Source organism: Phocoena sinus, chromosome 6 (genome assembly GCF_008692025.1).
Source record: "Phocoena sinus isolate mPhoSin1 chromosome 6, mPhoSin1.pri, whole genome shotgun sequence".
Lineage (NCBI taxonomy): Eukaryota > Metazoa > Chordata > Mammalia > Artiodactyla > Phocoenidae > Phocoena > Phocoena sinus.
This window is the reverse complement of record NC_045768.1, coordinates 114,571,095-114,585,170: the sequence shown is the minus strand read 5'-3', so window position 1 is coordinate 114,585,170 and position 14,076 is coordinate 114,571,095. Positions and strand designations below refer to the sequence as shown.

General features: G+C 42.4%; 1 protein-coding gene across 1 annotated transcript in view; it reads left to right on the top strand.

Annotated features, from left to right (window-relative positions):
* The window catches only part of ANXA10 (annexin A10), a 66,470-nt gene that overhangs the window by 22,854 nt on the left and 29,540 nt on the right, over positions 1-14,076 (top strand). Inside the window, exons 2-3 of the mRNA XM_032633924.1 lie at positions 4,978-5,059; positions 11,283-11,377. Of these exons, the coding sequence (XP_032489815.1) occupies positions 4,978-5,059; positions 11,283-11,377 (177 nt within the window). The remainder of the gene's footprint in view (positions 1-4,977; positions 5,060-11,282; positions 11,378-14,076) is intronic.

The window sequence follows — 14,076 nt, the reverse complement described above, 5'->3', positions numbered from 1 at the left end:
TATGCCTCTGTCAAAAAGGGAGTGTTTTTCATGCCTCTGTCAAAACCTTAATTCGCAAATGACTAGAAGCCAAGATTATATTTTGATCACCTTGTGGTGAGAGTTCAAATGGAAATGACAGGCACTGGAACTTACTTTCCCTGCGACAAGTGATACTATTTCTAAATCTGATCATTTTCAAGGTAAGAAAATAATTTTACCATATACACATTATTTTCATGTCACGTTGGAAAGTGTCCACTTTTTCAAAATTTCCATTCTGCTCTAAGATGTGAACAAATTAGGAACACGTACGTTAAAAAGGACTTTGCTTTAAAAGGTATACACGCTGAGAAATACCTGACACGACAGTCTCTTACTCTTTCAGAAGGTTAGACTAACGTGACTGGGTTAACTTAAAATACACCTCAAAAATTAGTAGGTTAAATTACACTCCGTCAACAAGCAAAACTGCATTCATCAAGAAAACACAGTCTGCTTCAGTTCAGGTGTGCACTATACCTGCTAGAGGTTCTGAATTAGCCATGCCTACAACCTCTATCACTTCTTTTGGTTTCTTTCTTTACGTGGCTGCAGAGTGGAACTCCAATCAGATTATTTCACTCTTTTGCTTAAAAAAACACTCGATGTCCCTTGGTAATCACGTGACAGCTCACCTCTATCTTTGCTTCCCACCCGAGTCACTGTCAAGCCAGACGTGCCCCATGAACCAGGCCCGTCTCCCACCCCACACCCTCTTCTCCAGGACAATTCTCATTTGTCTGATCTGTTTGTCTCTCTTCACTTTTCCCGATACAAACAATAAATATGATCAGTATAATGACTTCAAGAATCTGCTTAATTCATGTACATTCTGTATTTGTAAAAAAAAACAAACAAAAAGAAAGTTTATCATAGTAATTATATATAAAGCCAGGTCATTTGGCCAAAAATCTCATTAATGAATTCTTTTTAAAGCAATCAGTTAACTTCAGTGACATCACCAGTGAATGAGAACATTTTAAAAAGATGTCTCACTGCGTAGAAAATCACGCATAGTTTTGAGGTACCCTCTGCAGACAAGGGACATAAAATACAACTAGAAGGATAAGGAATGAAGCCACAGAACAACTACTTGTACGGCAGCAAATCATAAAACAATACTGTACTTGACATAGGCAAAGCCCCAACTTTAAGAACTGCATCAACAAATGAACTTATCCGCGAAATAAAACCCGACTCACAGACACAGAGAACAGACACAATGTGGTTGCCGAGGGGGAGGCAAGGTGGGGGAGGGATGGACTCGGGGTTTGGGATTAGCAGACGCAAGCTAGTACATACAGGATGGATAAACAACAAGGTCCTACTGTAGAGCACAGGGAACTCTATTCAATATCCTGAGATGAATCATAATGGAAAAGGATATAAAAAAGAATGCATATATATGTATAACTGAGTCACTTTGCTGTACAGCAGAAATCAACACAACATTGTAAATCAATGGTATTTCAATAATTAAAAAAAAAAAAAAGGGGCTTCCCTGGTGGCGCAGTGGTTGGGGGTCCGCCTGCCGATGCGGGGGACACGGGTTCGTGTCCCGGTCCGGGAGGATCCCACATGCCGCGGAGCGGCTGGGCCCGTGAGCCATGGCCGCTGGGCCTGCTTGTCTGGAACCTGTGCTCCGCGGCCACAACAGTGAGAGGCCCACGTACCGCGAAAAACGAAAAAAGAAGACCTGTATCAAATAGAAAAATGTAAGATACTAATGAAAAATAAAAGGTCAGTGAGTGGCAGGGAAGTTTAAGAAGCTCTCAGTGTAGACTGACGTCATCAGGGAGCCTGGTGTTGGGTGTAAGGATGCATAGAATGTGGCCGAGCACAAATATTGGAAAACGGTCCAAAGAAAATAGAGGAATACATACCTACAGGTATATTGTAATCACTTGAAAAAAGTTTTATGGCCCAAAGCAATTAATCAATCAATTAATTTTTTCAAATAATTGTTTAATTCAGGGGACAAAGTTAAAACTGGTAACTGAACTGTTTCCATAGCTTAACTGGTCAGTTCAGTCAAAATGGCCCCTGACGGATGGTGATTGTCAGGGACGATGTTGGTCAGAGGTACAAACTCCCGGTTGTGAGGTGAACAAGTCCTGGGATGTCACGTACAGCACGGTGACTCCAGTTTTCTTTTTTTTTTTTTTTAATTTAATTTTATTTATGTTTTGATACAGCACGTTCTCATTAGGTATCCATTTTATACATATTAGTGTATATATGTCAATCCCAATCTCCCAATTCATCACATCCAGTTTTCAACACTGTCTTGTATATAGGAAAGCTGCTAGGAGCGTAGGTCTCAAACGTCCTCATCAGAAAAAAGGGACGTGCAAGGTGAGGCATGTGTTAACTCACCTTACTGTGGGGATCACTTCACAGTGTACACGTGGATCAGGTCACATTGTGCACCTTAAATGTTCCATGTCAATTATACCCCAATGAAACTGGAAAAATATGACCATTAAAAGACAAAGTCAGCATCCCAATGAGAAAATAAGTAAAAGGAACACTAAGTACGTGTCTTACACGGAATAATGCTGCTCACTTGAGCTTAACTGAAGGATAATTGACATAAAATGAATACAATGATTTAATACGCTATATAAATGGGCATGAATGATAAGTACTACAAAACTATTTCCTGAATTACTAAACATTCACGATGCTTTCTTAAAAAAAAAGTTTTAGTGTATTCGTTTAAGGCCAATTGATAAGGACATAATTTTAAGTGACAAAGGATATTGGAACTGTAGTAAAGAAATAAATGAATAATAATGTTTGCACTACACTGTAAAAATACATTGTACTAGTACTCTGTATAAGGATTTAAAAAACTGTGAAGAAAAAAACTGGACTCTTATTTCACATACAAATTGTGTCTGATAAATCACTATAGACAGTTCTCACTTTAAGTATAACTTTCAGAGCTTTTTTTTCTTTTTTCTACCTTTTATTTGTTTATTTTGTGCAAAAGATAAATAGTTTCATTTTGTAGCACATACTCCAGTAGAAAACTGGGGGACCCTAGCCCGGCCAGGAATGAAATGTTCTGTTTTGTGATGGACATTTCCACACTCAGTGCTGAAATTGCCTAGGTAACTTACACTTATTGAACAATATGTCCCATTGTTTTCAAATACATTTTCTCTTTTATACTTTACAACAGTCCTTTGGTTGAGAGCACACAGCAAGACTAAGGTCACCAGGCATTGAATGGTACTGCCCCTCCAGACTTGTCCAAACAAGCCTTCTAACTCCTGAAACAGGGAACTAAAGTATCTCTTTCCCATGCCTCAAAAAACCTTTAATATTTCCAATGAAAAAAAAAAAAAAACAGAAAAAGCTACACAGACAAAAAGGATCTAGTAAAAGGCAGTGACAAAGAGCAGAAAAGAAATTTTACATTTAAAGGCATGGCTCTTCTTTCAAAAGTTTAAATCTTAAATTTCCCTAGGGTTATAAGATTCAAAACAAAATGACTGAGGTGAGGAGAACTCAATCAGGAAATTTATTTTAGAATCTGATCTCTGAACCTAATTTAGTAAATATAAGAAGAATCATAGTCTGTTTTCCTAATAGAATCTCAGCCAATGGGACTGGCTAGTGAATAAGGGAGATAAAATTCATGATGTCTCCTAATAAATAGCTTCTAGAATCACGGGTTGACTCAAGAGAACTTAGTTTCTGGATCATTGCCAAGAAGCTTGAAATATTAGAAGCAAATTGGACATTGGTTCGTAAACTCAGGCAGGGGCATCAGAAGATGCAAACTGTGTTCATATTTTAATTACATATGTCTGTCCGTCTAGGATTTAAGAAGAATGTTTCACTAACTTGGTTGTACTTCTACGTACGAAAATATGTCCATATTACAACTACTCTATGGTTTCCAGTCTACTTCAAACAGGCAGCTTCCTGTTTATTAACATCAGTCAAGTGGAATACAAATGGAATTGAATTCTTAGTTTTAACTCAAGTGAACAGTTTTCTTAATCCCCCAAAAATCCTTTCATAAATATTTTGGCATCGGTATATGCATATTTCTTGGACTAGAAGTTTGGTCCGGTCTTTTGCTCATCAATTAATTAATTTTCTGCTGTTAGACGATGGGCCCTGGAAAACTTCACCTTCTGCAAAAGAGCTCGGTGAACCTGCCCGCTGAAGGCCTGGAGACCTGTTTTCTACAGGAAGACATTTTTCCAAATGTTTCTGGGCAAACTCACGACAAACAGGGGAGAGCTCCCCTTCTTAATACACTTTGGTGGTCTGAGTGTCATCCTACAGGGTCCAGTCCTGCTGGCTCTGTCTCAAATAAGTGACTCAAAGCCTCACCTATGTCTTCTGCCATTTTATTATTAGCACGAGGGAGAACTTAAACAGAATTATCAGGAGTTCACGTCTTCCTCTGTAGCTGCAGAGGCTTTGCCAAAAATCTCTGCCCCGTCTTCATCATGAATCCCTAATCCAAATTCAAATGTTTCAATTTCCTCTAATATGATTTCAGGGCCCCTGAATTGTTAAAAATAAAAAAGCTGTGGTGGTTAACTGCCACTTATAACTCATTTAAATGGGATGAATCCCCACAATTCATCTCTTTTCAGTTTCTATAAAATAGTCTCCAATTCCTAAGAAAATGCTTACTGTTTACTAAGAAGACATGTATTTATTTGATTCTTACACTCTTCTACTATTAGTTCTAGTTTCTCGTTTCCTAGATGAACAATGCCAGTGCAGGAGAAGCCAATAGACTATAAAGAACACAATTAAGTCTCTGCAATTGACATACAATTAACACATTTGTTTAATGGACCCGTGTGTATGTCTTTGAGTAATTCAAACACATAGAATGTACTTTTGTTTTTATTTATCTAAAAAACTGTTGAAACCTTTGGTGTGCATTACCGCAATCCCTTTCTCTCTGACTCTCCCCACCAGGTGCAAGGAACCATCTTCCCAGCTCCCAGTTTCAACCCCATGATGGACGCCCAAATGCTGGGGGAAGCACTCCAGGGATTTGGTAAGCCTGGCGATTTCTAGCACCTTTCTTGGTCATTTTTTTCCTGTGCTTTACCTTGTCTTAAGACTGTAACATGGGTGTAAACAGCTGATGTCTAACAGAAAGCAAACACAGATGCAAACAAAAAGCTGGTCAAAAAAGTAGAACAAGAAAAATAATAGAAAAGATCAACAGAATTGCCTCTCGCAATTGCAGATCTGACCTTGACATGTTTTTGCCTTAGAAGCTTAAATGCCTAACAACTAAATGAAATTCCAAACCAAAGAAGTAATCTGGGATAAACATCCTTTTTTCACCCTTGTTTGTTTTCTAGCCTGTTTCCTTTGAGACTTCCACATCCAGCCAAATCAGACTTCCTGCTGCTCCCCCAGGGGATCTGCTTTTCCACATCCCTGCAAATTGGCCCAGTAATCCCCCTGCCTGGAAGGCTATATTCTTCTCCCACCTACTTGGAATTCAAATTCTCTTACGTCAGGAATCCCTTCAATCGAGCCTTCCTCTTTGAACCCTTCTTTGCCCTCCAAACTCATCAGTCGTCCCAAGCCCAGCACCTGCTTCTGCAAGGTCCTGCCTCTGACCCCACCTCCACCAGGCCTGTCCCCCCCCCCCCCCCCCCACCGGTCACCTGCTGACTGGCCTCTGAGCTCCCAGGGCGGGAGGCTGGGTCAGGTGCTTGTAAGTGCATGTCCAGTGAATGAACTAGAGTTTAGGAAAGAAATGTAGAGAGAAGTGGGAAACTGTTGAGTTCTTTTAAAAAAGATTTAATCTTTAAGATATGACATGGAGCTGTTAAACATCCAACCTGTCCTAAGGAGACTTCTGGTGAGCACGGAGATGAACTCTGACAACAGAAAGGAAACGTTTGCATGAAACATAAAAAGCCTTTCATGAGAAAGCAAGCTCTCAGCTTTGAAGACAAGGTCATCTTTACACGAGCTATACTGTGTGTGTGTGTGTGTGTGTGTGTGTGTGTGTGTGTGTGTGTCCACTAGCAGGACCCTGGAGGAAAACAATAAAGGACTTTGAATGTGCTCTAAAGGCAACATTAAGAGTCTGCAATGCTTATGCCTTTAAAAATATTAATCATCGCTAGAAAAATCTGGAGACAGGGCAACGAACAGTTATGGATTAACTGTTTCTTCAGGAGAATAATTTTTGCTTTAAAACTATAAATCAGAGCAATCTATTCACTGAAAATTTTTCTTTGTGCCAGTTTCAATTTTCCTGTCATCGCAATTTTAGGGTCAGAATTTGGATTCATTTTGACCCTTGTAGGTTTTTGCTCGTCAGTGTTTCAGCTGAAGAATTTCAGGAGGTTTGGGGTTTGACGGCACACCTCTGCTCTAGTGCGACAAAGCAAGGACACAGCTCAAGATGCTGTGAAAGTCTATCCATCCTGATGCCCCTGGCAGAGGGCAATCGAAAACGACAATAGCAAATGTTTTCCTCGGCTACTGTGGGTTTTTTCCAGCTTTGCTGAGACACAGATGACCTATAACATTGTGTAAGTTTAAAGTGTAGCATGTGATGATTTCAAAGACGTATATTTTGCTAAATGGTCAACACAATAAGGTTAGTTTACACATCCTTCTTCTCACAGAATTACCATTTTTGTCATTATTGTTATGGTGAGAACATGTACCCTCTACTCTCTTAGCCACTTTCGAGTATGCAATACAGTATTGTTAACTGTAGTCACCATGACGGATGTTAGATCCCCAGAACTTATTCCTCTTATAACTAAGTCTGTACGCTTTGACTGTCATCTCCCCCTTTCCTCCATCCCCCAGCCCCTGGCTGTTTCTATGAATTCAGCTATTGTGGATTCCATGTATGTGAGATCATACAGTATCTGCATTTCTCTGTCTTATTTCACTTAGCGGAACGCCTTCAAGATTCATCCATGTGGCCACAAATGGCGGGATTTCCTTCTTTTTGCGGCTGAGTAATATTCCATGGTGTGTGTATCATATTTTCTTTATTCATTCCTTTGGCTGATGGGACACCTAAGTGGTTTCCATGTCTCAGCGATTGTGAATAATGCTGTAATGAGCATGGGGGTGGAGATAACTCTGCAAGATAGCAATTTCATTTCCCGTGGATAAATACCCAGGAGTGGAACTACTGGATCATATGGTAGCTCTAGTTTTAATTTTTTGAGGAACCTCCGTAATGTTTTCCATAGTGGCTGCACCAATCTACATGCCCACCAACAGTGCAGGAGGGTTCCCCTTTCTCCACATCCTTGCCAACACTTTTTATCTCTTGTCTTTCAGATGATGGCCGTTCTGACAGGTGTGAGGTGGCACCTCACTGTGGTTTTGATTTGCATTTCCCAGATGATTAGTGATGTTGAGCAGCTTTTCGTGTACTTCTTGGCCATTTGTACACCTTCTTGGGGAAAATGTCTATTCAGGTCCTTTGCCCATGTTTTTCAATCAGGTTATTATTATTATTTTTTACCATTGAGTTGTATGAGCTCCTGATACATTGCAGCTATCAACTCCTTATCAGGTATATGATTTGCAAATATTTTCTCCCATTCTGTAGGTTGCCTTTCACTTTGTTGACTGTTTCTCTTGCTCTGCAGAAGCTTTTGAGTTTAATGTAGTCTCACTTGTTGTTTTTGACTTGGCTACTGTGTTTTACATAGAAAAATCAGAAAGCAAAGATATTCTCTGACGCAAATGGAAATGAGTAGTTTTAACAAAAATTGTCTTAAGTTGTATAACAGTTCACCAAGGAGAAGCAGTACCTCTCAGGTAACAACGTCTAACAGTGCAGTCCACTTGCCAAGTCTTAACTGCGACAAGCTACTTCCCTGCCCACACACTCTTAGAACAACTGTGTTTATTTTGTCTCAGTTAACATATATAATTTCCAGATCATGCCTATGAGATCCTGGGCAAGGGGAACTATTTTTAACCTATATGCCTAACTCATGGTAAAGCTGCATACAGGACAAAATGAATCTTTGTGAAACACTGGGTGCTATTTAGACTAGATGTCCTCACCTGCCCCAGGCCTTACTGACCACCAATATGATGTGAGCTGTAGGGTGTGTGTAGACCTTCTTTACAGAAGTGGAGGGAGTTTCCCTCTATTCCTAGCAGCTGAGTTTTCCTATATTTCCCCTAGAAGCAGTCGTTCAGCATTTACTAATTCACGCTCACGGTGACTTTGTAGAAAGCTTTCACTAATAACAAGAATCAACTGTACATCATAAAAACCTATAAGACTGCTATGGTTCATCATGTCAGATTTTTCTGTTAAACCGTCAGATAGGAATTATCTAGAAATTCCTGCCCCTAATATAATAGGACAAGAAAGAGAAATAGATACGATGATTCTAAAAAACAAATCAAAATCCTCTGAAATTGCAGAGGACATTATTAATATATCTCAAAATCCAAGGTAATCAAGCAAAAGCATTATTAAAAATTATGAGAGTTCAATAATTTTTCTGGATACAAAGTCAACATAAAATGTGACATCATTTACTTCATTAAGCAATTATGTGTGAAGAAAACAAAGCAAAAATAATACAGCTTGAAATATCAATAGAAATGCAAATACGAATAATTTCAATGAAGTCAACTTTCTTGTTATTTGTAAAAAACTCTACAAATCTTACTAAGTCTTTTAGAAAAAGAAAAACACATAATTAATCCAACAGATTCATCACGTTAGTGACAGAAATATAATTTCTCTAAATTGATTCCTAAGTTTACAGTTTTTTAACTGAAATTTTAATAATATTTTTGAGATCCATATGATATTACTCTGAAATATCTCTAGAAGGATAAATGAGCCAGAGTTGCTATGAACTTTGAAAAATGGCGAGTAATTCAGAGAGGTAGGTTGTGGATAATCCCAACAGAACAACAACGAAAACCAGAAGGCTACAAAAATTACAGAAGTGTGACGATAGCAAAATCAACAATGGATCCAATTGAAAAACCTTCTATTTATTATTAAAAATATGTTCATCTGGACCACCCATCACGCAGTCAGCAGATCCCTTCCGAACCACCTCATGTCCCTTTGCTCCAGCGCTGAACCTGGGGACCCGGGCACCTGATGCTCTGTGCCTTTCTCTACAGGCTGCCTTTGCTCCCAAACCCGAAATCCCAGGCTCTGGAGCTGATCCTCTGCCTCCCTCCCTCCATTCTGCAGCTACCGGACCATTTCTCTCACCTGCATAAATACCTCGCTCCCCTTTGGGTTCTTCCAGGCACGGTCATCTGTGTATATCCAGTCCCGCGCCCTCACTCACTGGACGTTTTCACACGCAGCTCATCACTCTCCCATGATCTGAACACATCCAGGATGGCTTTAACTTCCAAAAACATGATCTGCTTAACATCCTAGCACTTCAACTCATTCTTCTCCTCACCTCCATCATTTGTCAAAGGGAAAGTATACCACACAGAATTCAACAGGCAGGGAAGCCTTTTATGAAAGAGGAGAGAGACTGAACTCAGCTCCTCTGAAAACAAAAGGCAGGCGAGGTCTGAGCCCTGGGATGTTCTAGAGGTCATAGGGGCGGGGGCCTTGGTCAACACAATGAGGACTTCTGAGGCTGCTCATTGGTACTCAGGGTCCTGCCTGCCACAGAGGCTGGGAGACAGTGGCTCTATCTTTCCTGGCGATTGTATTTCAAAGGGATGCATCCCAAGTCCTTGAGAAAGGCATTTCTGGGCATTGAAACTGGCACGTGGTTGGGACAAGATTTATGTCTTGAGGGGAAAAGAAAGAATTTACAACTGCAAGTTTTCTGAAGTAAATGCTCTCAGAAAAGAAGAAAGAAGGAAGGAAGGAAGGAAAGAAGAAAGAAAAGAAAGAAGGAAGGAGGAAGGAAAGAAAGAAAAAGAAAGGAAGAAAGAAAGAAAGGAGGAAGGAAAGAGGTCAAAGGCTTCTAATCAGGAGAAGTTTGTCTGAATTTTGGTCAAGCTGAGGGGATGCTAACACCTCCTTGGTTACTCTACCACCACTAACGTTGCAGCTAAATTTCCCTGAAGCAGCTGTGCATTCAGGCGTTTTTTCAGGTTCATGGGTTGGTGCAGGAGGAAGTGGGGCCTCAGAGCCCAGGAGCAGAGCCTCTGTTAAGGGGAGGGGCCTCCCACCCCTGGGCAGGGGCATGGTCCCCCCCTCACAGCCCCTTCCCCAGGACTCTCCCTTCTGTTGGGGTCTGGACTGAGCTATGAGCCAGATGCACCCCTGGGGCTGAGCAGCTAGGGTTTGTCAAGTGGACTCAACTGGAGCTCTGTTTTCCCCTGACACTCCAAGGACAAAGTTAATGGCAGGAGCTGAGCTCTGCTGAAGAGGTGAGATGACCATGACTATCACATCTCCTGAGGTCAGGGAAACCTCTCCAAGCGCACATGCACAGAGAGGCTCCTCAGGGGGTCAAAAAGGGAGGGGGCACTACCCCATAATATGTGTTGTCAGACCTCCCGTCAGCCTCAGCGCTGGAATCCATCTCGGCAAAAAAGATGTGCACACATACCGGGAGGGCCCTGAGACAGGTCAGATGTGGGAGAAGAAGGGAGATAATTGGCCAGAGGAGACAGAGACCTGGAAGAAACTGTCCCATATAAGTGATTTAAATCCACTCTCCTCATTCAGGACTCCTGCACTCTTCTCTGGGTGTGTATCTGTGCTTTGCTTCTGCTCTAAATAAACCGCTTCTTTTTTCTCTTTGCACATACTGTGCTTCCAATAAACTCTGTGCCTGCTTTACAATGTCTCTTTGTGGGATTCTTTCTCCAAAGGAGACAATGACCGGGATCCTCTCACCTGCTGACATCAGCACCACAGCAGTTACTTTTCTCTTAATGTACATTTGTTGTAAGTCATATCAAACCGTACAGTAAGAAAGACACGTGGCCAATTCAAACAGGAGTCAGCTTGGCGTCCAGGAAAGCCTTTTGTTGGCGGGGTAGGAGGGGTGGTGGAAGAAAGACCACATTCTTCACTCCTCTGTATTTTTATTGAATCCTTTTGAAGAAAAATCTGTAGTTGTAGCATCAAGAGGAGAGACAGGAGGTACCTCGCCATGTCAGGGGCTGCCCTGTGACTTCCATTTGAGTTGGAATTGTTCCCTGCCTGCTGGAAGCATCACGGGGACAAGCTTGCATGCTGGCTTTGATCCCTGGACACTGAGTTCTTCCTACCTACAGGGTAGCAGTCTCATGGCTCTCCACATACGCCCCTTTTCCAGGCTGTGACAAGGACTTGCTGATCGACATCCTGACCCAGCGCTGCAACGCACAGAGGCTGGTGATCGCGGAGGCCTACCTGAGCACCTTTGGCCGGGTGAGTCACTCCCTCCCCACCCCTTTCCAAGGAAATTCCTGAGAAGCCTCAGAACGGGTACCGTTACCCTTTTCAGCCTCTGATTACAAAGGCTTCCGACTTCACCAAACATCAGAACCAGTTCTTCTGCCCCAAATGTGTTGCACAGAATGTCGGAAAGAGACACATCGAACGTGCCTGTGATCCCACCAGCCCTTTCTCAGAAATTGTTCAGCTTCCTAAAGTAAAAGTTCTGATAGCCCGACACCCCCGCTTGGTCCAGGCAGGCTAAAAACACCCCTGCGTCAAGCTCTAGGGAAGGTGCACAAGGGGCTGATAATCCAAGGCCCCCACATGAGATCTTTTCCTGCATTTCTCCAGAGGTCCTCACCCACCTCTCAACCCAAGCAAATTCCCCCACCAGCTTCTCTTCCCACGGCTGCAGTTGCGCTTAAAACTAGTTTCAGGCAATAAAACTACCCACAGGGCTTTAAAGTCATCACACCCAATTTCAAAGCAAGTGCCATTAAAGCTTTCTTTTGTTATGCATTTCAACTACAGATTCAGAACAAAAACTCTCCAGGCCAAAAGGACCTGGAATAGCAATTCCTTTGTCAACTGAGCATGAGCGAAGAAACACCATCATAAATCTTTCTCTGTAACGTTAGTCCTTAAAAACTTAATCCCCAAACCTCAGCCTCAACAACTACAGTACGCAAAACAAAGGTATACCTCTGCTTTAGAATGGACGACGAGTCCAAAAAGCCACCACTACTCATGAAATTGGCTGAATTAAGCCGTAGTGGGAAACCAGTTTTGCTTTTTTCCAGGTAGAATTGTTACTTTTCTTATGTTCCTATGACCCCAGGGCTAGTTCTCTTTCGAAAGAGAACGTAAAAGCTATACAAGTTGCAGCATTAGTAATCCAATATTGTTTTAATATGCACACCGCCATAAGAGAGGTCATCTTGCAGTAAATAGTTAACCCAAAACTTTGCATACATCTGTGCTTTTCATAGATCAGGTTAACTTAGGGAACAGCATTACTTTATCACTCTCTACAAAATTACCCTAAAACAGATTAAAATAATTCAGAAATGAGGTGCTTACAACTCATCAAACAACGGATCCTCCAGGGTAAAGCACTCACCACACGCCCAAGGTCTCAGAGTGGTCAGATCCCCTGTGCTGAGGTCCCTGGGCATCGGGGAACTTAGGGACCCTTAGACGAGCGGATAGGGGCCTCTCTGCTCTGAAATGCCCCGTCAGACATCAGTTACCGGGTCTCAGAGTCACTTTTCCTGTCCCGTGTCCCTGGCTCACACTGTCCTGATCTGGGCCCTCACCATGTGGTACCCAGATGGATGTGGAAATGCCCCTCACCCCCAGAGCTGCTGCCCCCCAGCCCTTCCCCTGCGTACTCCCCAAATTGAAGCCAGAAAGAGTCCAAATCTAAAACTCCACTTTCTTGCTTTAATCCCTGAGCGTTAATCTCAATTCCCCTCACAAATACCCATCTGGGCACCGAATTCAACCCACCTGCCCACAGGCTCACCGAGTCCCCCAGCCCCTCTCTGCTCCGCACCTCAGGCCGGCTCACCACCTCCTGCTTCATCCACCGCATTAAAGGCAGGCCCTGCGGTCTGCGAACTGACAGTGGGCTGCCCGGCCCGCCTGGTCCTCCGTGTACTCCAGGGCCCAGACCTGCACAGCCAGGCCACCCTAGACACGCATCCCTGACACCTGACACCATTGCACCACATCTCTCCAGCTGCTGCCCCATCCTCTCCTGCAGGCGCCCAGGTCAGGTGGTCATGCTGTCCTCCTCCCCGCCAGGGGTTCGGGTTTACTTACCTCCTGACCCCTCGACCATCACCTCCTGGAAATCAGGGACCGGGTTACTGGCCGCCATCCTTCCCTCCAGAGTCCTGCCTGGGTTTGACACAGAACAGGCACTGCATTTATAGAATTCCACTCTGCCTCTAAAAACAAAGGAGAAAAAGAAAAACATCACTTTAGAATCCAATAGCTAAAAAGAACATTCACAAATTGCCTACATTTCCCTTCTCCCTCATTCACCGCTCTGGCTGCCCGGGGTCACCCTGCCTGACCTTGGTGAGGGCTCCTTGACCTCCCCCAGGGCTCACGTTCAGATTGATTTCTTCCACCTGGACAAGGTGTGTCTTCTGCTAGCTTTCCCTTTCTGCAGGAGAGTTTATAGATTTCTTGTATGTTAATCATTGATATTCTTATATTTTTATTAATGTGAATAATCAAGATTAGAGGGAATTATTTTCTTAGCTACTGAGTAAGGTACAATTCTAGGCATGTTCCATAAATACCTATTATTATATACTTGACTCCTGTCTAACAGCTCCCAAGTTCAAAAAGGAGGTAATACAAATGCTAAAGGAATTAAGAAAAATTTCGATAGAAACGCAGATCACTGTAACGAGCAACTAGAAACTATACAGAGGAGCCAGTCAAAATTAGACAGCTCAATTGCTGAGACAAAAACTGAGCAAAAAAATAGCGGACTAAATAATGCAGAAGAACAAATAAGTGATCTGGAAGATAGAATAATGGAAATCACCCAATCAGAATGGCAGACAAAAAGACAAATTAAAAAAAAAGCAACATACGAGACCTATGGGAAAATATAAAGTGTACCAACCTATGCTAAATAGGGATCCCAGAAGGAGAAAAAAGAAGAAAGGGGA